At 41.1% G+C, this 27,864-nt stretch overlaps 1 protein-coding gene across 7 annotated transcripts in view; it reads right to left on the bottom strand.

Moving 5' to 3' along the window:
• Window positions 1-4,710: 4,710 nt before the first annotated feature.
• The window catches only part of LOC101975448 (protein argonaute-1), a 37,046-nt gene continuing 13,892 nt past the window's right edge, over window positions 4,711-27,864 (bottom strand). For 2 of the 7 annotated variants that reach the window (XM_078025911.1, XM_078025914.1), the window contains 12 exons: window positions 25,116-25,235; window positions 24,625-24,756; window positions 24,366-24,499; window positions 20,276-20,460; window positions 14,721-14,880; window positions 14,448-14,538; window positions 13,283-13,477; window positions 11,244-11,378; window positions 10,899-10,937; window positions 10,530-10,631; window positions 9,691-9,890; window positions 4,711-9,444 (listed from right to left, as the gene is read on the bottom strand). In XM_078025911.1, coding sequence (XP_077882037.1) covers window positions 9,336-9,444; window positions 9,691-9,890; window positions 10,530-10,631; window positions 10,899-10,937; window positions 11,244-11,378; window positions 13,283-13,477; window positions 14,448-14,538; window positions 14,721-14,880; window positions 20,276-20,460; window positions 24,366-24,499; window positions 24,625-24,756; window positions 25,116-25,235 — 1,602 coding nt within the window. In that variant the 3' untranslated portion in view covers window positions 4,711-9,335. Of the gene's footprint in view, window positions 9,445-9,690; window positions 9,891-10,529; window positions 10,632-10,898; window positions 11,023-11,243; window positions 11,379-13,282; window positions 13,478-14,447; window positions 14,539-14,720; window positions 14,881-20,275; window positions 20,461-24,365; window positions 24,500-24,624; window positions 24,757-25,115; window positions 25,236-27,864 lie in introns of those variants that run through there. The other 5 variants (XM_005317806.5, XM_021735521.3, XM_078025912.1 and 2 more) reach the window with 4 other exon arrangements.

The following is a 27,864-nucleotide window of genomic DNA, read 5'->3' as shown; positions in this document are numbered from 1 at the left end:
TAAAAGGCAATAAACTGAGCTTTAAATTAATAAACTAGACATGAAAAGTGAAAACTTCAGCTCTTCAAAATGAAAAGGCAAGCCATATATTGGGAGAAAATATTTGCAAACATATATCCAACAACAAAAAGTTATCTAGAATACAGCTAAATAAGACAAACAGGGGCTAGGGATGTGGCTCAAGCGGTAGCGCGCTCGCCTGGCATGCGTGCGGCCCGGGTTCGATCCTCAGCACCACATACCAACAAAGATGTTGTGTCCGCTGAAAACTAAAAAATAAATATTAAAAAAAAAATTCTCTCTCTCTCTCTTTAAAAAAAAAATAAGACAAACAACCCAATTTTTTAAAGGGTAAAAGATGAGAATAATTTTAACAAAGAGATCAGGATAGCAAATAAGCATATGAGAAAATGTGGTCATCAGCTACCCAGTGCAGAGAGTGTGCCCAGCTGCCTACTTTAACAATCGTTAAGGTCCCAAGTCCAGCAAGCCCATCTCCTTCCTTGCTGCCTCTATTATTTTACTCCACTCAGCACTTTCATACTCCTAGGCTTCCTGTGTTTGATAAGAAATATCACTGTATAAAGATAGCATCCACCAGCATTTTCTGCAAGGCAGAAAGAAAGCAACTTTGTACTTCAGCAAACATACAATAAAACACAGCTTTAAGGACAGACAGCTAAAGCTGAAGGCCCTCTTCTACTCAATGTGAATGAACTTTGAGAAAGTCACTCAAGAGATTCAAGTTCCTCACCTATAAAAGGCAGAGTAACATAAAAAGCAGATGCTCCTTGATGCCTAATAACCTTAGCCCTTCTTTCTTTCTAGTAGACACGATTAGTCTTCCTAGCCTTCCACATGATTCAAAGGGTAACTCCTGATTACTTTAAGCTACTCATGAAGGATGATCTTATTTGCTTTGCCAATGACAGAATAGGAGTAAGATGATGAGTGATTTCTAGTAAATAAAGACAGGAGACTGATCTGCTAGACATTCCTGTGAAAGATTTTTCTTGCTTTGGAAATGCGACACTGGTGACAGTTTGTCCCTCTTCTGGTAGACACTGTTTGGCTAGTATTTCCTTTTTGGAATTATAGTAGCCATCTTGGGACCACAAGTATGAGGATAAATCGACACAAAAGGTAGCAGAGCAAAAGACTGCAATCTGGCTATATGGTGTTAATTACTCACTTTGTTAACCAACCTTTGAGGACTTAAATAAGGACTTCCTGTCATGTGAAATGGTTTCCTGATCTGTACCAATTTAATCAGAACATTGTAATGTGATTAAAGGTAATTGATAAACTATTTGATTGCTATGAAGATGCAGTTACATAACAGATACTGTTTAAACAAATACTTCTAAGTAATCAAGACTTTTTTTTTTGCAGCTCACTCCCATTAGCAGCTCATAGACATTTTCTAAAAACCTGGTCAGAGACAGACACAGGAGAGCACGCCTATAATCCCAGCTACTGGGAAGGATGACACAGGAGGTTCACAAGTTCAAGGTCAGTTTGAAATCTCAAAATAAAAAAAAATGAAAAGTGCTGGGAAACATACCTCAGGGTTAAAGCACCCAAATTTGATCCCCATTGCTGGGGAGGGGGGAACTGGTTGGGAGCTTCTACCCCCCCCCCACCTTCTTCCCCCTCCTTCTGGTAAGAATCTAACTTTTATTTATTTTTATGTGGTGCTGAGGATGAAACCCAGTGCCTCACACCAGCTAGGCAAACTCCCTACCCCCATTTTAAGAGGAAATCTCCCTGCCTCTGGAAGATGGGGATGAGAGCCTAAGGGCTTACATCCTAGAAAGGACTCTCAACATTACTTTGCCCAAAAAGACATTGATAAGATGGTGGTGACACTGTTGTTGAAGACTTGTCTATGAACAGTCTGTTCCTGCAGGGAAATCACAAAAGCCTAAAAATCCTTGCTATGGTGTCCTGGAAAAAGCAGGTGTGATGCATAAGTGGAGGATTTCTAAATGCGCCTTATTCCCCAGCAACTCTATCTTCCCAGCTCCTTCCTCCACAATCTTGCTGCTTTGAAAGACTTTTTCTGTCATGCTGAGTATACCTTTGAAGCCAGCAAGCTTTCCTCAGCATATAGACATGAGCAATAAATGGAAAGCTAGAAGCAAAAAGGTAGAGCTAACTTTCCAATTCAACAATACTTTCTATTTAAAGCAGTACACACCTTAGCCTGGGGATGGATCAGATTCAGAACTTTAAACATCTCCTTGTACTATAATCCTTTCCTTTAGCCCCCAAGCCCTAACTGCCATGAGTTTCTGGGGCCTAAGCCAAGCCAAGAAACATCCAGTAATATCCAGGTTCACTCTTCCCCAAAGCATCTGCTAGACAAGAATGGAGCTGCATAATATCTTGTCAACTAATAGGGCAGAAGTAAGGCTATTCAATCAATGCTGAAAAAGGATGTCCAGGGGTGCAGGGACAAGACTTCACTCAAAACCTTAGGCCCCAGGACCAGACAGTACAGGCCCTGGGCTCCCAGTTTCTTTGAGAAGTAACCAATAGACAAACACGGAAGCCCTTTCAAAATCACTCATTTCTAAAACTGATGTTTATAGCAAACTTTTGTCATAATGTTCATCCTACCCACCCCACCTGGGCTGGGGATCCCACTCGAGGCCTCATGTATTCTAGGCAAGTACTCTTCCACTAAGCTATACTACCAGTCAAGATCATAAATTTATTTATTTTTTTAATATTTTTTAGTTGTTGATGGACCTTTATTTTTATATATGTGGTGCTGAGAATCGAACCCAGTGCCTCACACATACTAGGCAAGCACTCTTCCACTGAGCTACAACTCCAGCCCCTTTTGTTTTATTTCAACTGGGAAACATGTTCCAATTTGCTCTTCTAAAACAGCATGGGTCTCACTGGCTCTTTCCCAAGGGAATCTGGCAGGTGGCAGCCACAGGTTAGCTCTGCAATTTGAAAAGTCACAGCACTGGGCCTCCAGAGGAATGCTAGGCCCGTTAAACACATACCGGCTGCCAGTGATGATTTCTTACAGGGCTTTGTGCCAGAATCCTTCCCTGAACCAACTTCCTTCCCCCAGTGTACAAATATAACAATGCTCCAGCAGTACTAGGGAGAAATGCCAGAACTAACATCCTTGGTAACTATACTCCAGTTTAAGGTACAAAGCCACAGAACCTCCAAAGTTGGGGAAAAAGTGGGAAAAGATGATAATCTGGTGAAGTTTCTGCTTACCTGAAGATTCAGGAATGCTGCCTCAGAAATGCTGCTCCATCCTGCAATACTCAGTATCACTTCTTGACCCCAGTCCCATATTCATGAACCACAGATTACTAATTCATTTTACTTCCATTCTCAAATGTTGGTATATGCTATGACACTCATGACAAAAATTAACAGAATGTAGTTTCTATTCCTAGAAATTCATAGGTTCTGGAGAAGAAAAGTCATGAAAATAAACACAGCAAGTTAAGTGCTATCTAGTGCACCAGTACATCATCTAAGATGCTGCTTGGAAACAAATAAAAACAAAAATTTATTCTTTTACAAGTATCTCCTAAGGCCTTAACAGGAGAAAGTTGGAGGTGGTAGTGGTGTTGGTTGTGGTGAATAACATAGAAGACCTAGTCTTACTTTTTTTTCCCCCCAATGTTCATTTTTGAGAATTACTGGAGAATGATAAGTAAGTAATATTGTTGTTAAAATCTCAAACAAGATAAAGAGGACAGTAAAATAAGGGGAAAAAATACTCCCTTTCTGTAGTTCATGTTGTTAATTATTTCTTGGACCATCTTCTCTCTTTTCTCCCACCTTGTTAAACCAGTCCCCCCCACACACACACCCAAAGGCATCTACTAGTGATTTGATTTGACTGTTACCTTAGGTTCTGTTTCTCCTATCCCTTAAAAGGAATTTCCTAGGGTGGTTCACTGTTTTTCTCAACTGTCATCATGCCTTTGGTTTTAACTACCATTTATACACCTATGACTCCAATATCCATAACTGTGTTTTGTAGTTCTACCTGGCATCAAAACTATATTTACTTGAAGCTTGAACTTCATTGCCTCACAAGTGCCTCAAAACTCAGTTTATTCAAAACTACTTATTTTTCACACAACATCCTATTTTTATTAGAACATCACAACATACTCACATGTTCCTACTAGAAACCTGTGCACTGGCCTCTACTCCTCTACCCCTTTTATCAGCCAGGGAGTCTGACTAATTCTATTTCTTATCTTCAATCTGCCTTTTCTTCTCTATCTCTGTTGATACACAGCCTTGTTCTAGTCCCTTAATATCTTTATCCTGTACCAGGGGACTTTGTAGCTAATCACATCTACTGAACTTTATGCTCCTTAAGGAAGTCCTCTGTTACTCATTTTTGTGTTTTTAATTTTTGTACAGTGCTGGGAATCAATCTCAGGGCCTCGTGCTTGCTAGGCAGGTACTCTGCCGCTCAACTACATTTCTAGCCCATTTTCCTTGTTCTTGAATTGTGCCCGCCTTTTCTCCCTCAATACTGCTGTCACAGTGCTTTGCATGTTTATTGAATGAATACTTGGAGGCCCTGTGAAGTATGATTGCATAACAATCTATTAGTTCATCCTAAAAACTATCAGAGATGTAATTAATCCCAAAGTTGTTTTTTTTTGGGGGGGGGGCGTTGAGGAAAAAAAAAAGAGAGAGAGACTGCACTTTAGAAATAGAAGCCACTGTTGTCTTTATAAAACACAGAATTGTGCTGCTGCTGTTGCTTGCTTCTGAAGGAACTGTACAATACAGCTGCTGGGATAATTTCACAATGGACTGGACAAGGTACAGCTCAAAGCAGGACACAAACACAAGTCCCAAAGGGAAACAAACGCAAACAAGTACACAGCTGTGGGGCTCCAGGGACACTTCCCCATCCATGCTGGACTTGAGAGGGATAAAAAGTTTAGAAACTAAAGTGAAACCCAGAGTAGTCACACATGCCCACCACATGGCTGCTAAGTGCAACATCACACACCAATCAGGTTGGACTGTGTGTACAGGAAAGTCATTTCATTTTTCCTTATTGCTACTACACCAGGGGACTCAGTGCTTTTGGACACATTGTCTTTACTTGCACAATTCTTGGAGAGTTTCCCATTTTCCTTTTTAAAGTAGGAAATCTGCCTTCCCCACATCATTGTTTTGTTTTGAGCCCATTCCTTCCACTCCCTTTCTTGGGCTCCCAAACAGCAGCCAGAGGTTCTAAGTCAGGAGTAGAGTAAAGGGAGAGCACCAACCCAGCCTCTCTCCCGGCCAAGGGAGGAGGCAAGTCCTAGTAAGTGGAGGGAAAGAGAAAACCAGAGAATTCCCTCCTCCCCAGTCTGCTTAGAAGGCCTAGAGGGAAGAGTGCCCTGCATATCCCTGCCATGATCAGACTTGAAGAAGAAAGGCTTCCCAGCTATCATCCTGGATCTGCCCAAACCCAGTAAATAAATAAAAATTACTTTCCCCAACATTGTTTCCAAAACTGCCTTTTGGCTAGTTTGAGATGACTTTTCTACCCTGAAAAGGAAGGAGCTTCCATCCTTTTTTGTCACACAGGATGCCAGGTCTAGCCTTGCAGATACCACATCAGCAAGGTAAGAAAACAGTCGTCTTGGCTGTTCATCATGTGTGCAGTCCTATTCACATCATTCTGGACCAAAAAAAAAAAAAAAGAAAAAAAAACTATCCAAAAACACTGCTTCTCAGCCAAAGAGGACACCACAGAGGAGCTATCTCACAGGTGGGGACTAGGAGCTTTTTAGGGAGGTTTCAAACTTCTAGGTACCCTCTTTAGCCTTATTCTAAGTGTTCCCAGCAACAATAGCCCCAGGTTTAACCCCAGAAGCCAACAGTAGCACCTCGACACCAAAAGGTCGTGTTGGACTGGACAAAGAGCACTGCTTTCCTTTCTCATCTTTAATCCAAACTCTCTCCACTCTCTTCCAAACACTCCCTTCTTCCTCTGTATCTATCTTCTAACCCTCCAACCCTGAATACCCAAATAGCTCAACCCTGGAATATCCTCAGCAAAGGGAAGTCTCAGGTAAAGAGAAAAGGAAGCAGAACCAGAAAATATGAGAGAAACCAGATCCAAGGAGTGGATAAATATGGAACTGACAGAAACCCTCCTGATTTCATGCCAGTTGGGCAGACCTACTGCTTTGCCCTAGTGTAAGCTTGAGGAGAGTCCAACCCAGGGTTAATACCACTGGGTGTGGGGAGCAGGTTCTTGGTCTTCTGCAGAAAAGGGGTTAAGCCTAACTTTGTCAACTAACAGTGGGATCACTGCAGCCATGCAGAGAATTCATCATCACATAGGCAGACAGGCAAGCAGGCTGGCCAGCAAGCAAGCTGAGTGAACAGAAAAAAGGAAGAGGAAGCCAAGGAAAGTGAGAATAGGAAAAGGCAGGCAAAACAGTGGGACAAAGGGAGTTAGAGGCCTGTCTAAGAGGATGAGTCTAACCAGGGCCCTCTCAGTGCTTCCTTGGAGCCTGGTAAGAAGCACTACTTAAACCAAGCTTTGGCTTGCTTGCAACACCACTTCTTACTGTGCGTGTAACACCCTTCGAACAAGAATAATCAACATTGTCAAGGGTATTTTTCAAGTCTCAAACATATTTTTCCATTACATTAAGCAAGAAGTAATTTTCTTATCATTGCCCAAACTGCTTCTCTTGCTTTTATTTCTTCAAAGGCATGTGCAATGCCAAAAGACCAAATATGCCTTTCAAGCCCCAGCTTAAAACACAACTGGAGAGAGTGAGGCAGAGATAGAGAAGGAGAGAGCACAAACTTGCTGCTGCAAGAAGGGACTGCCACCTGTTCCCTATGGACTTTTGCAAATGCTGGTGAATGACTAGACCCTCCAGGAATAGTGCCCTTATCACAGCCCCAAAATGTACCCAAATAGAGAACTTGCAGAGCCCACTGTCCTAGGAGAGCTCCTTCCCTAAAGGGTGACAGAACATGAAGTAGACTGTATGTGAAGGCGATGGACAGGGCAGATGGAGTGTTGGCATCACTCTCTTTAGGCACTTGTGTAAGGAATGTAGGCTCTCCAGTAAGCTGCCTCCTCCCAGAGCCCTCCATTCTGTTCCTTAGCTGGGCTTGTGCCCATGGGGCACCCCATACTGTAGCCAGCAGGAAAAAAATACAGGAGGAGTTACTCAACAGTCCTGTTGCTTTCTCCATAATGAATGTTTGCTACGTTTTATGAAGTTGTTGAACAATGTAGCCAACCAGAACAGAACCTGGGATAAATTGTTTTGCATAGCAAATCTGGGTCTGTACAAGGGCTGCCTTGGAAAGAAAAGGGTAGCTCTAACTCCACAGACCAGGATTCAGACCCTCCTTCTCCCAGCTGGCCTCCAAGCCTGGGCTAGATCTCAGGTATCATGGCTTCATAACCAGAGGGGGATACCCAAGCCCAAGCTCTTCAAAAAGAGGAATTTCCCCACTGAAGTTGAAACTCCTCAGGACACGAGGTGAGGGTGGGGGAGAACAGTCAAGGAAAGAGGGGACCTTGCTTCAAGGTCAGCATAAGAACCCCCTTCGTTTCCAGTCTTGCAAGAGAGCCAAACCCCATATCTCAAGACAAAAAAAAAAAAAGGAAAAAGAAAAAGAAAAAGAAAAGGAAAAACCATGCCACCCACTCACATGCCCTAGTGGGAAACCAGGAAAAATTCCTTTGTGTAAACAGAAGCATTAGGGAGCAGCAAAATTCCCAGCCTGTCCACAGGACATGCTAGAATCTGGGATGAGTCAAAGGACAGTCCAGTCCAAAGGAAGGGAAGATGCATTTGCAGGAAAGAGTGCAGGATAGTGCAGAGAAGGGAGCCTGCAGCAAGAAAAAGGTATTTTCTGCACAGAGGAAGGATAGAGCTCGAGCTCCACCTTGGGGAGACCACCACCCTTTACCTAGCCAGGCCAGAAGACAAGTCAGGTACACAGTTCCTTCTGATGGCTCAATGTTTCCGGGATGTAAACTCATCAGGCATGGGAGCGATTTCCAGATTTTGGCAATAGACTCAAGTTGTGGTATAAAAATAACATTTAGTTTTCTTTTTCTTATTTTAAACCTAAGGATCTTCTGTTATAAGACACCCCATTTAAGAAATATTGAAACACAAGAAACTTGACCATCAGGGGGAAAAAAAAGAAGCCAAGAGTGAGAAATGCTATGAAAGTAACTCTAGACCAGGGCAGGGTGGCAGGTATGGGGAAAAAAGAGGCAAAAGTGGAAAGGCCAAGGGCCAGTCATCTCAGCAGCTCCGAGACTTGTCACGTCTGAAAGTGCAAATGTCAATGGATTTTAACCATCTTGAGGTTGTAATCTTTTCCAAAGCTCAATGAATGTGGAAATCAATTCCTTTAAATGCAAAATAGCTGGCATTCTGGCTGGAGGCTTGTTGTGTTCAGGATATTTCTTCCCCACCTACCTCCTCTCCCACCCCCACCCCATCCCCCAAAGAAAGGTACAAAAGGTTGCAGTTCTGCAGCATTACCATTACAGGGAAGGCACTGGTTACCCACCAGCAGGCGGAAGGAAGACAGGGTCGTGTCACTTCAGAGCTAAGTGCCATAGTGCCTTAAGTGTTGCTAGGAGGGCTGGATGACTGTCAGGAAGGAGGCGTAGGATGGGGTAGAAAATGTGGAGAGGAATAAGGGCGGTGGGTGGGGGTGGCAGCTGGGGAGGAGCAACCAAAACTATTAGCATTAAAAATCTTCCTACAAACTGGATTCTGAACCCATGAAAACATTTAGTATCCTAAAATATTGATCTGGGTCTGGTTTCATTTTTCTTTTTAGACAAATCTAGACCTTTTTTGATTAAGGCTCCTAAAAAAAAATCCTTCCCTCCTCCCACCCACTTTCTCAAGCCCTTTACTTTTCCAACTAAAGTAGCAAACCCAAACCTATCAGCTTTTGTCCGCAGGGCTACAGAGCCGACCTTACCAAGCTGTCAAGCATGAGTCTTTAGTTAGCACTGTGAGTCACATGAGACACCTGTGTGTATGGTGGGCACCAGTGCTGCCCCTCTTGGTCCAGTGGGGTCAGGGCCAGATGTGACAAGATGAGGTGAGGGGTGGGGAGCATGAGGTTAATATCAGAGATTTCTGGCTGGTGGTCTGTCTTGCTGGCCCTATTCCCCACCGTTACACCCCCTCTGCAGAAAGAAACAAGGCCTCCTGCACTCCTCCCTACCCCACCTCCCTTCTCCTTGCTTCCTCTGGATTTGGGCGGCACAGCTCCTGGGGCTTGGAAAGCTTTCTTCTATCCAGTGAGGTAACAGCGTTCTGCCTTCAAGCGAAGTACATGGTGCGCAGAGTATCCTGGTGAACCTGCACGGCTTTGGCCAGGGCCTGGGGGTCCCGCCCATTGCTCTGCCCCGATATGTGGCTCCCCTCTCCACTGAAAAGGAAAAAAATGAAAGAAGTTCTTTCTGGTAAACTGAGCTACTGCTAATTCCCTCGCCCATCCCTGGTGATGGTATGCCAATATCCATACCAACATTAAGAGAAAACCCCAATCCAGCATTGGGCAGATGGGCTCAAGAACACCAAATTGAGTAGCATCCACTTCCTTTTACCCAAGGAGAGTTAGGAGAGTCTGAATAGGCTGAAGCAAAAAGGAAGCCAGGCTGATCCCAGGCCTCACCTGTCATGCTCCTTGTCCACCAGGTGGTATCGTGCCCGGAAAGCCACTAGGCGGGCATAGTAGGCTGGTGCTGGGATAGAGACAGAACGTGTGCATCGTACATAAGTGTGGCACAGCTGGTATGTCAATATCTGAAGCTCATCCGCTGTGAAACGGTTGTCATCCCAAAGGACATAGTAATGGGATGGTCGGCTGGTACCCTAGGAAGATAAGAAGGTGAGGGGTCCTAGGTTGGGCAGAGAGGTTGGCTGATAATAAAGACAGAATCACTACTAAGAATATGGCTAGGCTGGATGACCCACCCATGAACAGAGACACAAAACCACCAGTGTCATAAAGCAAACTTTTATGGGCAATTTGCAAGTATACTCAGGGTTTATTAAGAAGGCAATCCTGGAGCTGCGGTTGTTGCTCAATGGGAGAATGCTTGACTAGCATGTGTGAGGCACTGGGTTCAATCCTCAGCACCACATAAATTTTTTTTTTTTTTTTAAAGAGAGAGTGAGAGAGGGAGAGGGAGAACGAGAGAGAGAGAGAGAATTTTAATATTTATTTTTTAGTGTTTGGCGGACACAACATCTTTGTTTTTTTGTATGTGGTGCTGAGGATTGAACCCAGGCCGCACGCATGCTAGGCGAGCGTGCCCGCTTGAGCCACATCCCCAGCCCAATAAAAAAAATTTTTAAAAAATTACTGTATCCATCTACAAAAAGAAAAAAAAAGAAAGAAAGAAATCCTGATTTGAATACCACTCAGTTGATAACTCACATATTCTAGAGGCAGTAGGAATCACCAACTAATCTTTGACCAGTGGAAACCCCAGGGCATAACCCAGCTACCTGGATGCCTGCATGGCTGCACAGATAGAAGTCAAACTCAAATGGATGGGTGATGTTGGTGTCCACAGTGGTCCCAGCTGGGATGTTACCACTCTTCCCAATCTGTGTAGAGAGAAACACAACCAAGATCCCAAGACCTGCTTGGCTCTAACAAAGGCCTTGGCTGAATTCTACTCTGATTCCACCAGAACCCCAAAAGCAAGACAGAAATTATTGTTCCCAGAGGGTACTAGGTCTTGAAATAATAGGCTTCTAAAATCATACAGAATTGTGTTCAAGTCCTGATCTTGCCATTTATTACCTGTGTAATCTTAGCTTTAAGATTTTTAACCTTTCTGAGGTTAAACTGGAGATAATAATAGTACCTACCTCACAGGGTTGCTGTGAGGAAGACGCCTTGTACAGTATCTGGCACATAGGAGAAGTTCAATAAATGGTTGTTCCCTTTCCTTTCTCTGGGAGTTGTTCTATATATGGGGTCTAGGCCAGGGAGCTAGGAGGAGGGAGAGGAAGTATAAGGGAAGGAGGGGAGAAGGAGGACACTAAAGGAAAAAGTGGTACAGGATGGACCACAAGAGTCAGGGGGAAGGAATGAGCCAGGGAGATGCACAGGACAAGGACTAAATTCCCAGACTTCATCTCAAGGGCTTCTTCCTTATCAAGACAAGGGAGACAGGATAAGGGTATAAGTGGTCTCCTTAATCCCTCACTCACTCGCTCATTCTTGTCAGCACAAAAAAGGCGGGTGTGATGGCGTTTCTGCACCACAATGTAAGTGATCCCAGGCTGGTAGTCCTTTTCCAGTTTGATGCAGGCATCTCGAATGGCCAGTAGCTCATAGTGGAGGATCTAGGCACAGGGTGAGGAGGGAGACAAAGATACACAACTCCTCTTGAGTTCATATGCTTTCCTGAACTAAAAGACTGTCATCTATAATAGGGCTTTTTGCTCAGCCTCCCTTTATAAACAGATGCTTATCAATCAATTAAGAGATAATAGGCTTTTCCTGCCAAAAAAATCAGCCTTATACTCAGTTCACCTGATATGTTTCAATAACACCTTGACTAGGAAGAGAGTACCCTCCTGGTTCCCAAGCATAAAGAGACCCAACATCAAGACACAAAATCAAAGTTCACAGAGCAATCACTAAAATCCCAATGTTCAAAGTAAGGTCGACTTCAGGATCAAGAAGATACTGGGAATTCCCCTGTGAGCTCCAAGAGTAGATAGGGTTTGGACCACCAGAGAAAAGCAGACATACAAGTTCCTGAATAGGTGCAAGGGGAGTAGATGAATCCAATCCCATAAAGATGTAAGATTATAAGAAAATGAATGAGCTAATGAAGTCATCACAGTGTAAAAATCATAGACAATAGTTACCTGTGATCATAGACGTCAGAAATAGGAAGTGAAAACTATATGGAAGGGGTTGGGAGTATAACTCAGTGGTAGAGCACAAGCTTAGTATGCCCAAGGTCTTTGATCCAATCCCCAACAGCAACCCCCCAACACACATACATGTACACACACATGACTGTACAGTAGAAAAGGAAAGACCTTGGAAAAAAACTAGAACTAGGCTTAAACCCAAGCTTCATATAGTTGTATCACCTTCAGCAAGTTATATAACCCCTCTAAATCTCACTTTCACTATATCCATTAATGTTACTAATAAGAATTACAAAGCCATTGTGAAGACTAAGAAATTAAATAAAAGCCTAAAAAGCAGTATGGATTAATAACTGCTGATAATTTTGCTAATCAGCTGAATCTTAACTCATAGCTTTGTGAAGCTACTAGAGATTTCTGAATACAGAAGTGATATGATAAATTTGTCTGGCATTTAGGAAATAATGGATGACTTGGAGAAATTGAGTGCAATGTTTAAGAGAATGGACTTCAGAATAAGAACAATGTGACTGAATCCCAATACTACTTATCAGCTTGAGTGACAATGAAGATTCATTTAACATTTCCAAACCTGTTTCCTCATCTGTCAAATGGCAATGATAAAATTATTATTTCTCCTTGGCAACTGTAAGCATTAAATAGAACATACTTAAAGTGCTACAGCACAGTTCACAGCATAAGATATGCCCAATAAACTATAGTCATAATACTATCAAATGGTAGTTAAGGGCTGGGGATATAATTCAGTGGTAGAGCACTTGCATACCATGTACAAAGCCCTGGGTTTGACCCTCAATAACACATATGCATACGCACAAAGGTAATTAAGAAAAGCAGTTCAGTATACTAGTCTAAGCAATAGAATATGAGGGCTGGCAGTGAGAATAAATAGGAGTAACATTATGAAAAAAGGTCAACAATATGGTTCTCAAGTGTGGTCTCTAGCCCAGTAGCAAAATCCAGGAACCTGTCAGTTTGACAGATTCTAGGATTGTATCCTAGTCTCATTGAAACAGAAATTGCAAGGGTAGAGCCACAAACTGTTTAAACAGTTCCTCCAGGTTACGTTGATATATTTGAGAATCATTGGTCTGGGGGAGGGAGGGAGAGGAATGAGAAAGACTGATCTAAAGCAGTCTCCAATATGAACCAACCAGTAAACAGGCATCAAGGGCTTTCTGTTGTAAGAAGAAAAGTCTATAAATGCTTAATACTCACTTCTCAGTTGTGATCCTTGCCCACAAGCCTACCCCATTTAGAGAAGCTCCTGAAGAACTGGCACATCTCCCAGAGCCAACAGCTTAGAAAAGCACCTAGCCCTCTGGCCTCAACATGGGCCCTACCTGGGGAAGCTGGCCTTCTGGGACCCCATCTCGATAGAAGATGATGCGCGTCGGCTTGAAGCGGGTGGACTTGTAGAATTGGATGAGCAGCTCACGCACCATGTAGGACAAGTCTTCAATGATCTCCTGCCGTGGTCGCTGTACCCGCACAGTAGCACAGTATCGGCTGGGGTGGGCATCCATACTGCCTACTACCTGACAATCAAAAAGAAAGGATCAGCCACCAATATATCACTTTCCCTGTCAGAATGTGGGTTTGAGGAAAGGCTTTTTAGCGAAAAAACTGTGCAACTAAATGAGCAGGGTCTTGGATAAAAAAGTCTGTTCTACTGTACTTTCAGAATTTACTTAATCCTTCTGATAAGAATACTTGCTTTCAATGGTGGTGTGGTACCTATAAAGCATCGTGCACAAGGCCTGGCCCTATCCCTTACAGAAGAACATGTGAAGATTTGGCACTACTAACTCAATGACTCATCCAGGGCAAGTTTATCCTTTTCTCCATTTAATTAATAATCTACCCAGGAACCATGACCATCTTGTAGTTGATGAAAGTACGTCAATTTCAAAAGGGAGAATGACTATAGCCTAAGAGGGATGGCCACAGGCAAATCAGAATAAGCATATTATAGGTTTTGTCTACCTTACCAAATTAAGACAAATCTACCTAGAGAAATAAGAAAGCTGAAGAAATAGAAGTATGAAGTAATTGCTGACCCCTAGCAATTTGGAAGCCTCTAAGAGACAGGGAGCCAAAAAATCAGAAGAGGCATTGGAGAGACATCTAATCAACTAGACAGATTAAGGGTGGGGATGGAGCAGAGGAAAGGACAATCCCAGGAACTAAGTAACTCTCTTAAGAGGGATTTCAGAGAAGATATATACTTCCCATATCCTAAAAGCAAGTGTGGAAAGAGAAAAGTTCAGATGCAGAGCAAGTGTGATGGGAGACTGGCTACAGTTTCTGTCCTTAGGCTGTATTCTCACTCATCTTTCTCCCAAAAAAAGATATTACACAGAGCTTTAAGGGTAAAGGGGATGGTGAGCTGCAGGGTCTTACCCAGGGTCAAGAAGAGCCTGGGCTGAGGGAAGGAAATCATGCACAGTCTTGAGGGCTCAGAGTTAAGAGGAGAACCTTATGAGGAAGCTGAAGCATATTACTCACTGCTGTGATAGAAGGTTTTTTCCCATCCCCTGCTGGGGGGTGTGTAACATCTGCTCCTAGGAATATCACTGGCTGTTGAAAGACAGCAGAGCTGAGCAAAGAAGAGAAAACAAAATGGTGAGGAATTGCATCTTCTCTGCCTAGCACCATCTAGCACTCACTTTGTTCTTTTCCCTCTTAAGTCTGATTCACTCTGCCTGGCCAAGGGCCTGTCTGTTCATTAATCCCCAGCAAGGTACCTCTACAAGATCAAATGGTCAACAGAGTTCATACCGCTGGTGTGGGACTAGGATGTTGTTAATGCCACCAAGTTTGACATTGATCTTGAGGCAGAGGTTGGATAGAGTCTGAGGCGATGTCTTGACTACGTTCTTCACCTGCACACACTGTGTTGCCATTCCCAAAAGAGTATCTCCAACTCGTTTCACCTCAGCTACAGGAAGGGAGAGAAATGATTAACATATTTAACAAGTATTTACTGAATGCCTACTGAATGCTAGGTAGTATTATGAAGTGTTAAGGAACATAACAGTGACCAGAAAACATATCATAAACACTGCTCTTACAATGCTTACTTTGTGACTTAATTTTAAAAACCATGAAAATTCTAACACTGATAAATGCTACAACAGAAAACCACGTGGAGCTATGCGAGAACGTAATAGGGGGTAATATACTAGTCAGAAAAATATTCTTGAGTAAGAAATGATGAAAATGAAATCTGAAGGCAGCAAAGGGCTTAAAGGAGGGATTTGAGAGGAAACATTTCAGGCAAAGGAAACATGTACTCTGCTAGGAGATAGATAGTACGATATATTTGAGAAATTGAAAGACCATGTTGGCTAAAAAGGAGAGGCATGGGACCATGTTGTAACAGAAAAAAAAATGTGGTAATTAGGCTAATCTATGGAAAAGATGAGGGTGGCTTAGATTAACCCATTATGTCCCATCATCCCATTTATGGAACAAAAAACTTAAATTGAAAGCTGAAGTTGTGGGGCTGGGGATGTGGCTCAAGCGGTAGCGCGCTCGCCTGGCATGTGTGCGGCCTGGGTTCGATCCTCCAGCACCACATACAAGCAAAGATGTTGTGTCTGCCAATAACTAATAAATAAATAAATATTTAAAAAAAAAAAAAAAGAAAGCTGAAGTTGTGGCTCAGAGGTAGAGCACTTGCCTAGCATGCGTGAGGCACTGGATTAGATACTCAGCACCATATAAAAATAAACAAAGTAATTGTGTCCAACTGAAGTAAATATATAAATGTTTAAAAAAAACTCTTTTATTGAGCAAACAATGTATCATGGTAACTTTGAAATAAATATTTCTAGAGTTCTATTCTTTTGAGAAAAGTAGTAAATGAATGATTAGTGATAATTTTCATTAATGTTATTGTAATTAATACTAAATAATAAACTATATGAGAACTAGATTATGTTTTCCAATCTATTTTAATGCACATGTGTTAATTTCATTGAAATAGTCACAGAATTGAAAATTTGGGACTTAGTGGGTTAAGAATAAAGTCAAGGAGCTGAAGACATATTTCAGTAGTAAAGCTTGTGCTTAGCATGCACTGGGCCCTGGGTTCAATCCCCAACACTGCCCATCCCTCAACAAAAAACAACTTTTAAAATTTAAAAAAAAAAAAATTAGGGCTGGGGATGTGGCTCAAGCGGTAGCGCGCTCGCCTGGCATGCGTGCGGCCCGGGTTCGATCCTCAGCACCACATACAAACAGAGATTTTGTGTCCGCCAGAAAAAAACTAAAATAAATAAATAAATTCTCTCTCTCTCTCTCTTTCTCTTCCCCTCTCCTCTCTCTTTAAAAAAAAAAAAAATTAAAGTTGAGTTATTGAGATGGAAACAAATAGATTCAGAAGATATTTGATTTTAGGAACTCAGTTACAGACAAGACACATGAGAAAGAGAAGAGATTTTTATGGATAAATTTTAAGTTTCTAGATTTTCTAACAAATTCTTTGAGAAACATGTTTAGTTTGAAGTGTTTTTTGTCATCCCACTAAGGTTATCAACTAGGCAAATGGACATACGGGTTGGAAGCTCAAAAGAAATTTCTGCAATATTTAAGTACAGGCAGTAACTGAAGGCATGATCTTGATGAGATCATTAAGGAAGATAGAGTGAAAAGAGGGCTTAGATCTAAATCTTGAGGAACTCCCAGTATTTGCAGAACAGGAAGATGGGTCTGCAAGGAGCAAAAATCCAAACAGCTATAAGGAAGAAAAAGACAGTGTTGTATGGTAAACACCAAGGGAAGACAGTATTTCAAGAAGGAGCAAGAGAACAAGAAAGTCAAATGCAAACCAGGTGTAGCAGCCCACATCTGTAATCCCAGGAACTCTTTTTTTTTTTTTTGGTGGACACAATGTCTTTATTTTACTTTATGTGGTGCTGAGGATCGAACCCAGTGCCTCATGAATGCTAGAGGAGCACTCTACCACTGAGCCACAACCCCAGCCCATCCCAGGAACTCTTGAGGCTGAGACAGGAGGATCTCAGTTCAGGATCAGCTTCAGCAACATAGTGAGACCCTGTCTAAAACTTAAAAAAAAAAATTAAACAAGGCTGGGGAAGTGGCTAAGCTCCCCTCGGTTCAATCCCCAATACCAAAAAGAACAAAAATAAAAGTCAAATGTATCTAAGAAAGTGGTAAAATGATGATCAGAAATGTCCTTTGAATTTAATGATATCAAAGGAAAAATCTAGTATTTTAAAGACTTGATCAGGTACTTAACAAAAGAGGCTAGTGACTAGTCAAGACATAAAGATTTTCAACTTTATGTTATAAGAAAATCAAATTAAAAGCATAATGCAATAATATCATTAAAAACCCCAAAGAATGGCTAAAATGAAAAAGAGAATACCAACTTTAATAAGGATTTGAAACTCCTAGAACTATCACACACTGCTATTGGTGTGTTAGTTGGTAATACACACTCAATAGAAATATGCACAGGTGTTCAAAGGACATGTACAAGCATTATTTATAGTAGTCAAAACTGAAGACTAGGGCTGGGGTTGCAGCTCAGTGGTAGAGCACTTGCCTAGTATGTGTGAAGCACTGGGTTCAATTCTCAGCACCACATAAATAAGTAAATAAAGATTTTATGTCCATCTACAACTAAAAATATTTTTTTAAAAAACTGAAGACAATACAAACGTGTATTAACAGTAAAATGGACAGATCCATGTAAAATGTGTTATATTCACATGATGGAAAACCTGTAACAAACTACAACTAAACACAACACAAATAAATCTCACAAATTTAATATTGCCTAAAAGAAGCCAGACACACAAAAAATACATACACTGTGATTACATTTACATGAAATTTTAAAAATATGCAAAATCTATGGTGTTAGAAACCAGAATAGTGGTTCCCTCAATAACTGGTAGCTGAGTGGTGATAATGTTCTGCTAAGTACTGATTACACTGTTGACAGTGAAAATTCATTGAGCTAAACGTTTCAGATTTCTATGTATGTATTATAATTTAGTAAGAAGTTGCATTTTTAAAAAAGTAAATGGTATCAATTTAATGGAGAGAAAATATAAAATATAAAGAAAACTGGATATATATATAGTACCACATCAGAACTGAGCAAATTTGACACTGTCTACACTCTCAGGGCAACCACAAAGCCAACAAGACCTTGATCTGACCATCACAGGAAGAGTGTCATTTCACCCAGCATCCTGAAGGGTCTTTAGTAGAATCTGACTGCTTCTCTTATCTGCTGGCTTAATTTTCAGGCAGATAGTCTCATGTCCATGTAAATGGAAGAAACCCAAGGACCTAATAAAGGCACAAGGCTGGGGAGAGGTGTAATATTACTGAGCCCAGCGAGGGGAAAATTCTGATCAAGTACTGCTTCCCCAGTAAGCCAAAACACTGGATTTTCCTGTAACAGAGGGAACCACATACAGGGATACTTACTCAAGGCAGTTCTCCTAAAAAGCATCCTTATCTTTCTTTCAGGACTATGAATTTAAGGCCCTTTAAGAGAGAAATAGCCTGAAGGTCAACCAACTTCCCTTCATAAGAAATTATTGAGTATCATAACAACATAAGATAGTATCTTCTATATGTGCAGAGGCAAGAAGGTTTCAGAGCAGAGTCAGATATATTCCACATTCAAAATTAAACAAGGTAGTAACTGATGATCAGTGGCTTGATAAATCAGAGGAATCCAGAAAGACAAGTTCATCCTCCAGGTGGAATGATAGGAATAAGGAATAAGCAGCATTTAAACTGGGTCTCAAAAGATGGAGAGAAATTTAAGGGCAAGAGAGAAGAACAAGAAGAGTAGTCAGATAGCCAAGCAAAAACAAAATGATGAGAGCGAAACCAGAGAGTGGAAAGCACAGACAAGGAACGTGCATTTAAAATGGATCTACTATGTGCCAGGCACTCTGCTAGGTAATTTTTGTATCATTAATTGATGAGGCTCAGAAAAGTCAGGTAATTTGTCTAAGCCAGTTGACTGGTACATCCAGGACTTAAATTCAGCTCCAATTCCAGATCTTTCTAATATGAATAGCAAGTAAGCAGTGCAAGATAAAACTGAAGAGGTTAAACTAAGTTCAGGACCCACAAAGCCCTTAACATAGTAGTGAATGGGGACCAATGAAGGTGTTTTTTCGTTTTTGTTTTTAACATATACTTTTAGTTGTAGGTGGACACAGTACCTTTATCTTATTTTTATGTGGTGCTAAGGATTGAACCCAGTGCCTTACTCCTGCTAGGTGAGTGCTCTACCACTGAGCAACAACCCCAGCCCCTGAAGGTGTTTTTTATAGGACAGTCACAAAATCTTATCTGGTAACCTACTCAAGAAAGACTTGTGAATAAAGGTTAGAATAGATGACCAACAACTTGCAGAAGAAAGAGGCCAAATGGAAATATAGGAACTGCAAAGAGTTCAAGGGCTGGATCAAGATTTTAGTTCTATAACTTATAAACAAGAGGTGATAACCTAAGCAATTGGAATGAATGGGAGTATCAACAGAATGTAAAAGCAGAGGACAGAATGCCAGAGAATACCAGACATTCCTGATAATGACAAAATTGAGAGATAGGAGAAAACATCCAGAAGTCAAGGGAAGAAGAAAACTGGAATGTAGCTCAGTGGTAAAGCACTTGTTAGCATGCGTAAGGCCCTGGATTCAATCCTCAGGAACACACACACACACACACACACACACACACACACAATTGTAGTAACATATTCCAGGAGGGGGAAATCTAAAAATGTTTGAAGCTTGAAAGGTATATGAATTACCAAAGATAACAGAACCGGATGGGAGCAAGAGCACAGAGCTGCTGAGCAAATGGAATAAGAGAAAAGTGCTAACAGAGACATACATAGTCATTTCTTTTCTAAAAAAGAGAAAAAAGGGAAGACAGAAACCTCTTAAAAAGTCCACATCATTATCAGGTAACAGAATATTAGCAGAACCACGATATCTTTGCTTGGGCTGCACAATGTCCTAATAAACTACACACTCCTAAGGACAGGAATCTCAATTGAGCCATCTATGTATCTGGCCATCTGAGCCTGGCAGAAAGACCAGCACACAAGGTCCCCAGTAAATATTACTGGGAGGGACTGTGAGCAGGTAAATAAAATCTAGAATGACCCAATAGCTCATATAGACTGATATTTCTCTCATAAGAGGAATGCTAACATGGGACACCTTTGGCAGAAATCAAAACTCTCCATCAACTCCACCAAAAATCCCCCAGGGAGCTATCCCAAGAAGTGTCCTATTATCATTATCACTGTCCCAAGAGAACTGTACCATACACTGGCGTCTTCCCTGGCAGGATGACGATAATGAGCTGCAGCCCTGAGTAGGTGTTCTTGAGATGCCGGAACATGGGCTCCACGCTGTCAGCCCCTTGTGCGTATTTGCAGAAACAAGGCTGACCCTGGATGGGCATCCCTGCATCCTTGGAAATCTTCCGCAGCTGGTCTGTGAAGTTCCTGTAGCACAAGCACGATTGTGATAGGAGCCAGTAAGTCCCACTTTAAAACTCAAATGAATGTCTCCATCTTAGGTGCTAAGCACTTATTAAGGCACATGAATGAGACATGAGCAGATAGTGGAAAAAAAATACATTAATGGTTGAATAGGACAAGACAGAGCTTGCCAAGTGTGCAACAGAGAGAATACCAAGGAAGTGGAGAAAGCCTCAGAGAAAGGACCTGTAGGTATTCCCAGGGCTCCTACCTTGTCCCTGATTCAAGCAGCTGAAAGCTGTGCTTCATTACATATGCAAAGAAATAGGCAGATGTCTAACTGTAAGGCCTTTTGCTCAAAATAAATGAGGTTCCAAAGTGATGCGAGCTCAAGAGATGCTCAGTAAAAACAAACTTCCTCCTCCCCTACTGGTTCTTTGATACCTTGAGCTAATTAAACAAGCTTCTTTCCTTTAGTTTAGGGCTTTATCTTGGGAAAGGAAAACAAAGTTGGTAGACAGGGTACACATGCAATATAGTTAAAAAAAAAAAAAAATCAACCTACAAAAATAAACTGACAGACTGAAACAGGCATCAGGGAATTTAATTTTTTAAAAATCTTTAAACATGGGCTGGCGTTGTGGCTCAGGGGAAGCACGCTCGCCTAGCAAGCGCAAGGCCCTGGGTTTGATCCTCAGCACCACATACAAACAAATAAAGGAGTTGTGTCCAACTACAACTAAAATAAATAAATAAATAAATATATTTTTAAAAATTCTAAAAAAAAAAAAATCTTTAAACACAGACAGGCTTGGGTTGTGGCTCAGTGGTAGAGCAGTTACCTGGCATGTGTGAGGCACTGGGTTCAATTCTCAGAACCACATAAAAATAAAAAAACCTTTATTGTGTCCATTTACAAATAAAAAATTAAAACCGAAAAAAAAAAAACTAACAAATTTTTAAAAATTAATCAAACACACTCAATGTTAGAGTGCTGCTTGCCTAGCATGTGAAAGGCCTTGGGTTTAATCCACAGCATCACAAAAATGCAATAATGTACAAACAGAGAACAAAAATAGTTGTTTAGATGCCACATCAGAAGGGAGGAATGGGACTAGAATGAAGGATATTAAAAAATGCCAAATTTATTTATATTTACTTTTGAAAAAAGGATAAGGTAACTGACAAAACTCTGGATAATGGATATATGAAAGGTGTATTATCCTCTACATTTATTATTTAATTCTTTTTTCAAAACAAATGTTAGAATTAAAAAAACATAACCTAAGCATTGTCTCCTGAAAACAAGAAGTAGGGCTCTCATAGGTCCACTAACATCATTTCTTCCATTTCTCTGCCTTGCACACAGCTTGCTGTAACTACCAAAAATGCCAATGAGTTACCAGACTTCATTAATAGTGAGTCCCTTCTTCAAGGGAAGGGGTATTCCCAATCTTCTCTAAATAACAGACCACATTTGGGATACTGTACCCAGTGCTAGGGACCAAAAAGTACTAAGAAACATCTAGGAGGGGGAAGGTTTTGAAATCTGACCCAACAATAATAGAGTCTCCTTAGCCAGAAGAAAAATCCTGAGGGTTCAAAGAACTTCCTCATCCATTCCCAATTACCAATTTCTCCTACTTCACTTCATTTCTTCCCCCATTCTCAAATGAAAAGGGGGCTCTTTCTCTGTGCTTCTGAATCCCACTGCCTCCCCCACATTTGGAGACATTGTTCTGTTTACTTTCTATTTTCAGCCTCTGCTTAGAATGCACATTTTCCCTGGACAATCTCACCCAGTGCCATTGCTGAAGACTCAGAAGTCTTTACCTTTAGCTCACAATCACACATATAATGGGGTGTCACTGATCCAGATGCACATATCACATTCTCACCCCCTATACCTAGGGGGTCACTGAGAGAGGAAAATGCCCAATGAAATTGACCCCTTCCAACTCTTGAGATTGTAGTTACCAATTCCTGATGCCTCAAAATGATCCAAACAAAAAACTGCCCCCCACACACACAAACAAACAAAAAAAATTAGACAATGAAAGAACATGGAAGAAAGAGAGAAGTATACAGAGAATAGAGCTACCAATGAAATGATCAGGCTCAAAGGAAAAAAAATTGGGAGCCCTTCTAATACTGCTAAGGGCCAACCCTCCAACGCTAGGCCAAGTGCAAGAGCAGCTTATCCCAAATGGAGCTAAATCCAAAGAACCCAAGAAAGGGGACCCTCCCCCCCAAAAAAATCTATTTAAGAGAAACCATAATTATGACAGTGGTGGCTGTTTATGTGGAAATGGTAAGGAGAGGGCAGAAGAGCAAGGGCAGGGTCTAGAGTCAGTGGATTTATTAGGAACTGCTAGAACTAATTCTTATGAAGACTCCAAGACCATCTGAACCCACAAGGGCACGTCTCCATTATCTTCATCACAACCCCACATGACCAGCTCCACTGACTCTAATTCATACCCAGAGTACACTGACCCAATTCTACATCCAAAGAGCCACCACATCAAGATAGCAAAAGGTGGGGATGGTGACACAAAATCCCAGCAACTCAGGAGGCTGAGGTACGAGCAGCACAAGTTTAAGGCCAGTCTCAGCAACTTAGTGAGACCTGGTGGTCTTAAAATAAAAATAAAATTAAGAAGGACTCAAAATAAAAATAAAAATAATGGTGGTAGCACATGCCTGTAATCCCAGCAATTCAGGAGGCTGAAGTAGGAAGATAGCAAGTTCAAGGCCAGCCTTGGCAACTTAGTGAGATCCTGTCTCAAAATAAAAAAAAAAAAATACAAGGGACTGGGGTTGTAGCTCAGTGGTAGAGCCCCCCTGGGTTCAATTCCCAGTATCACAAAAATAAATAAATAAAATTTAAAATAAAAAAGTGTTGGGGATGTAGCTCAAGTTGTAGAACACCCTGGGTTCAATCCCCCAGTACCATAAATACATTTCTCCTTCTCTATCTCTCAATCTCTCTCTCTCTCACTCTGTGTCACTCACTGATACATACACACACACACACACACACACACACACACACACACACACCACAGCATAAATCTCTGAACAGTACACTTTAAGTATGAGTTTTGTGGGATTTTTTTAAAACATACCTTAATAAAAGTTTTTTGTTTAAAAACAAATGATTGTAGAGAAAGGATCAGTGACTTCACTTATTCATTCATTCACTGAAGTTATTATTCCCCTAGCTTGTTTCCTTAAGCCATTCAGCTATTTCACTTTCCCCACAGCTGCCATCTACTCCAAGTCACTCAGCCCTGAGGGTGCAGAGACCCTTACTAGTCATATTCACCTAATTCAGGTCACTTGGAACAAATTCTGTGGATAGGAGAGGACAGCTCACCTCTGAGCTAACCAAGCTGCTTATTATGTTTGTTTGTTTGTTTGCAACTAGCAACATAAGTTTTGAAGCTCAGATCTGATTTGATCCCAACTCTGACACTTTCTTGATGTGCAAACTTTGGACAAGTTACTTATTAACCTCTCTGAGCTACAGTCTCCTGAAAATGGAAATAGCACTACCTATTCACTATGAAGATGAAATGGGAGAACATAAATTAGGTATTTAAATAAAATGTGTCATAAACATTATAGTTATCACTACCACTACTTATTACCAATGATAATAATTGCAACAACAAAATAATTAAACTCTCCCTTAGGAGACTCATATCCTAAAATCATCATCTCTGGTACAGACACGGCTCCTTATTGAAGTCTCCTAACCACAGATGGACAAAAAAGGAAAAAGAAGAAGTCTCAGCCAGAAAGGACAAGGCAGGCAGAGACAAAACAGAAAGAACAGATTGATCCATCTTGATCCCTGGGCAGCAGGGAACAGTAGCTCTGGGTTTCTTCCCACCCTTTCAACCCCACATACCAACCCTCCTTACTTGAGCACCTCTTCTCGACACTGTTTTTGGGGTGCGAAGCAGGCGATGGCCCAGACTTTGATCTCAATCCCATTGTAGAACTGTTTCCCCCGCATGTCCCAAACACCTTGATTGGGTGTGGCAATGGCCCGGTTCTGCGAATAGGCAGAGGGGGGCGCCCAGGTGAGTCTCAGTAGAACCAAGTGGGTAGGGACCAAAAGCCCCTGGTTAAACAACCCAACCACCCACATATGCCCCAGAGATGTTGTGTGGCCCTGACCCTGCTCACCCGGCCGCCGTACTGCAAGATGGGCGCCGGCAGCACTCGCCCTGTCACCTCCGTCATGTCATCTTTCACTTTGATTCCAAATTCCTGGATGTAGGGATCTAGGTTGTAGCTGGCATTCTTCATCTGCAGGCAAAGAAGGACATCTTAGGAGCAGCTTGGTAATACCGTAACTCACCCTCTGGGTCCCAAGGAGAGAGCCCTGAAGAGAAGCTGAAGTTGGCAAGAAATAGCCCTAAAAGGTAAGGTGGGAGGAGGAATAAAAAATGAAGGAAGCAGCAGTGGACAACAGTAAAGTTATCAGGAGGGGAAAATCAAAATAGCTATAGTGTCAAGAAGCAAGAACAGCCCTGTGGGGTCCCCAGCACCAAATCCAAACTTGGGTTCTCTTGAAGGAGGTTCTTTTGGGGCATTAAAACATCTATGCTACCAAGGGTCCCAATAACTGAGTAAATGAGCATGCATTTCTCTGCAACCCCACTGACCAGGCGACTTATCTCCTCCTGTCTGTCTGGGGCTGACCTAGCTGTAGCCTTTATCATGGTTGAAGTCTGGTTGTCAGTCAGCTTCTTTATGCAGCGCTGCCCAGCCACAATGTTACAGACCTGAGGAAATGAAAAGGACAGGCAGCTCTGGCTTGAGTTCAATCCATCCTATAAGAGACCTTCACTGTCAACCAGGGAAAGAATCTCTTGTACATACATGTATTCTCCTCTTGAGTTTTACTTGATATATGTTACAAAATATTCACATTCAAAACAAAAAATAATACTATTATGTGATTAGAACCTTGGGATCCAGACTCAGAGCTCAGGTCTATTAAATGAGAATATCAATCTGATAGGGCCGTATGGAGAGGAAATAAAGGATTTAAAGGACTGAGCACATTTTTAGAGCACATTAAACCCTCAATAAACTATAACATAGAGCTCTTCTGAATACTGAAACTCAAACAAATTAATTCCTACAGTAGTCTCCACTAGTGGCAGGAAGTGAGTTGTTCCATCCTACAACAATTGAGGAGGACTACAGAGGGCTTTTAAACTCTTGAGCCCCCAGACTACAGAAATCACTGTCAGCCAACAGTGTCCACCACTGTTGTGAGGAACATCCTGCTACGTGATTCATCTGTTCTGGCTCCAAGAGAAAATGATGAAGACAAAAAAAAAAAAAAAAAAAAAAAGTCTAGTGATATATAAGACTGCCACTTCCCAATATATTCAGGATGCTGTGAGCGGGAGGTTTATAGCAGAATAAAGGGTAAGTAGGTTTTGAGAGACTTGGGTTTAAAGTCCAGTTTTGTATTTCTAAATGATGTTACCTTTGGCAGGTCCCTTAACCTGAGACTCAGCTTCTACAATCTTAGACATGGGGAAAAACACTGTTTCATAATGTTGTTGTAAATATTTAGATGAGATGAAATGTATAACATGCTCCCTAAGACCAACATGATATACATGCTGGTTCTCATTCTAATTCCCAGAGTTCATGCTAAAAATGGGAGGGGAAAACCAAACCAAGGTCACCTGCTTTTAAGTTCCATATTTTAACAAACACACAATATCAGCAATTTAACGGACATCCAGCATTATTAAAATTTATGCGGTTGCTCTCTTAAAGATGTTTTAAAGTTGTAGCACTCTCCATTGTTTCCAGTGCTATAGAATTAACACTAGCAAAAAACTAACGCAGGAAAGAAACCAGAACCATTGCTAATGAGAACGCAAAATGGTACAATCATTATGGAAAATGGTATGGTGATTCAAGAAATTTAACACAGGGCTGGGGATATAGCTCAGTCGGTATACTGCTTGCTTCCCACACACAAGGCCCTGGGTTCAATCACTAGCAGAAAGAAAGAAAAGAAGAATAAAGGAAGGAAGGAAGGAAAAAAGAAATTAAACACAGAATTACCATGTGAACCAGCAATTCTACTTCTGGGTGTGTACTCATAAGAAGTGAAAGCAGAGACATGAATAAGTATTTGTGCTCCTTTTTCACAGCAGCTTTACTCACAGTAGCCAAATGTAGAGATAACTCAAGTGTCCATCAATGGATGAACACATAAAATGTGGCATACACAAAGGAATATTATTCAATCTTTACGCAGAGGAAATTCTAACATGCTACAACATAAACCTTAAAGACATTGTGTTAAGTGAAATAAGCCAATAAGAGGACAAATATTATGATTCAACTTATATAAGGTGTCTTGAGTAGTCAAATTCATAGATGCAGAAAGCACAATGGTGGTTTCCAGAGCTAAAGGGACAAGGCAATGGAGAGTTATTAAACAGGGTACAGTTTCAGTTTGAGATGATGAAAAATTTCTGGAGATAGAGAATAATGACAGTTTTACAATAATGTATATATATTTAATGCTATGAAACTCTATACTCAATAGTTAAAATAGCAAATTTAATATTATATATATTTTACCACAATTTGAAATAGAAAAATGAAAGCAGAAAATGAATTTTGATTTGAACATTTAAATTGGAGGCACTGGGCTATTACTAGTTTCTAGCTGTGGAATTCAAATAATCCATGTTGTTTTTCTTTTACTTAAAATCTTCCAGGGTTGGGGCTGAGACTGTGGCTCAGAGGCAGAGCATGTAATGAGGCACTGGGTTCAATCCTCAGCATCACATAAAAATAAATAAAAAAAATAAAGGTATTGTGTCCATATACAACTAAAAAATACATTAAGAAAAAAAAAATCTTCCAGGGCTAAAGATGTAACTCAATGGGGTTGGGGATGTGGCTCAACCGGTAGCGCGCTCGCCTGGCATGCGTGCGGCCCGGGTTCAATCCTTAGCACCACATACAAACAAAGATGTTGTGTCTGCCGAGAACTTAAACAAATAAATAAAAAAATTAAAAAAAAAAAAAAAGATATAATTCAGTGGCTGAGCATTTGTCTAGTATGCACAAAGCCCTGAGTTTGATACCCATCCTGCAAAAACAAACAACTTTCCAATTGATTCCTATTCTAATTAGAATAAAATTCCACTAACCAGAAATTAGAACCCTTACTCACAGGATTCTAAAACAACACAGCCATATTGGAAACACTTGGCAGCTCAAGATATTAAACACAGTTATAAATGATTTCACTCTTTAAAATACATACCCAAGAGAAACAAAAACATGTGTTCACACACAAAAACATGTATAAAGAATGTTCACAGCACCCTTATGTTTAATAGTCAAAAAGTGGAAACAACCCAATGT

The sequence above is a fragment of the Ictidomys tridecemlineatus genome, chromosome 11 (assembly GCF_052094955.1).
Source record: "Ictidomys tridecemlineatus isolate mIctTri1 chromosome 11, mIctTri1.hap1, whole genome shotgun sequence".
NCBI lineage: Eukaryota > Metazoa > Chordata > Mammalia > Rodentia > Sciuridae > Ictidomys > Ictidomys tridecemlineatus.
This window is presented reverse-complemented; position numbering and strand designations above follow the sequence as displayed.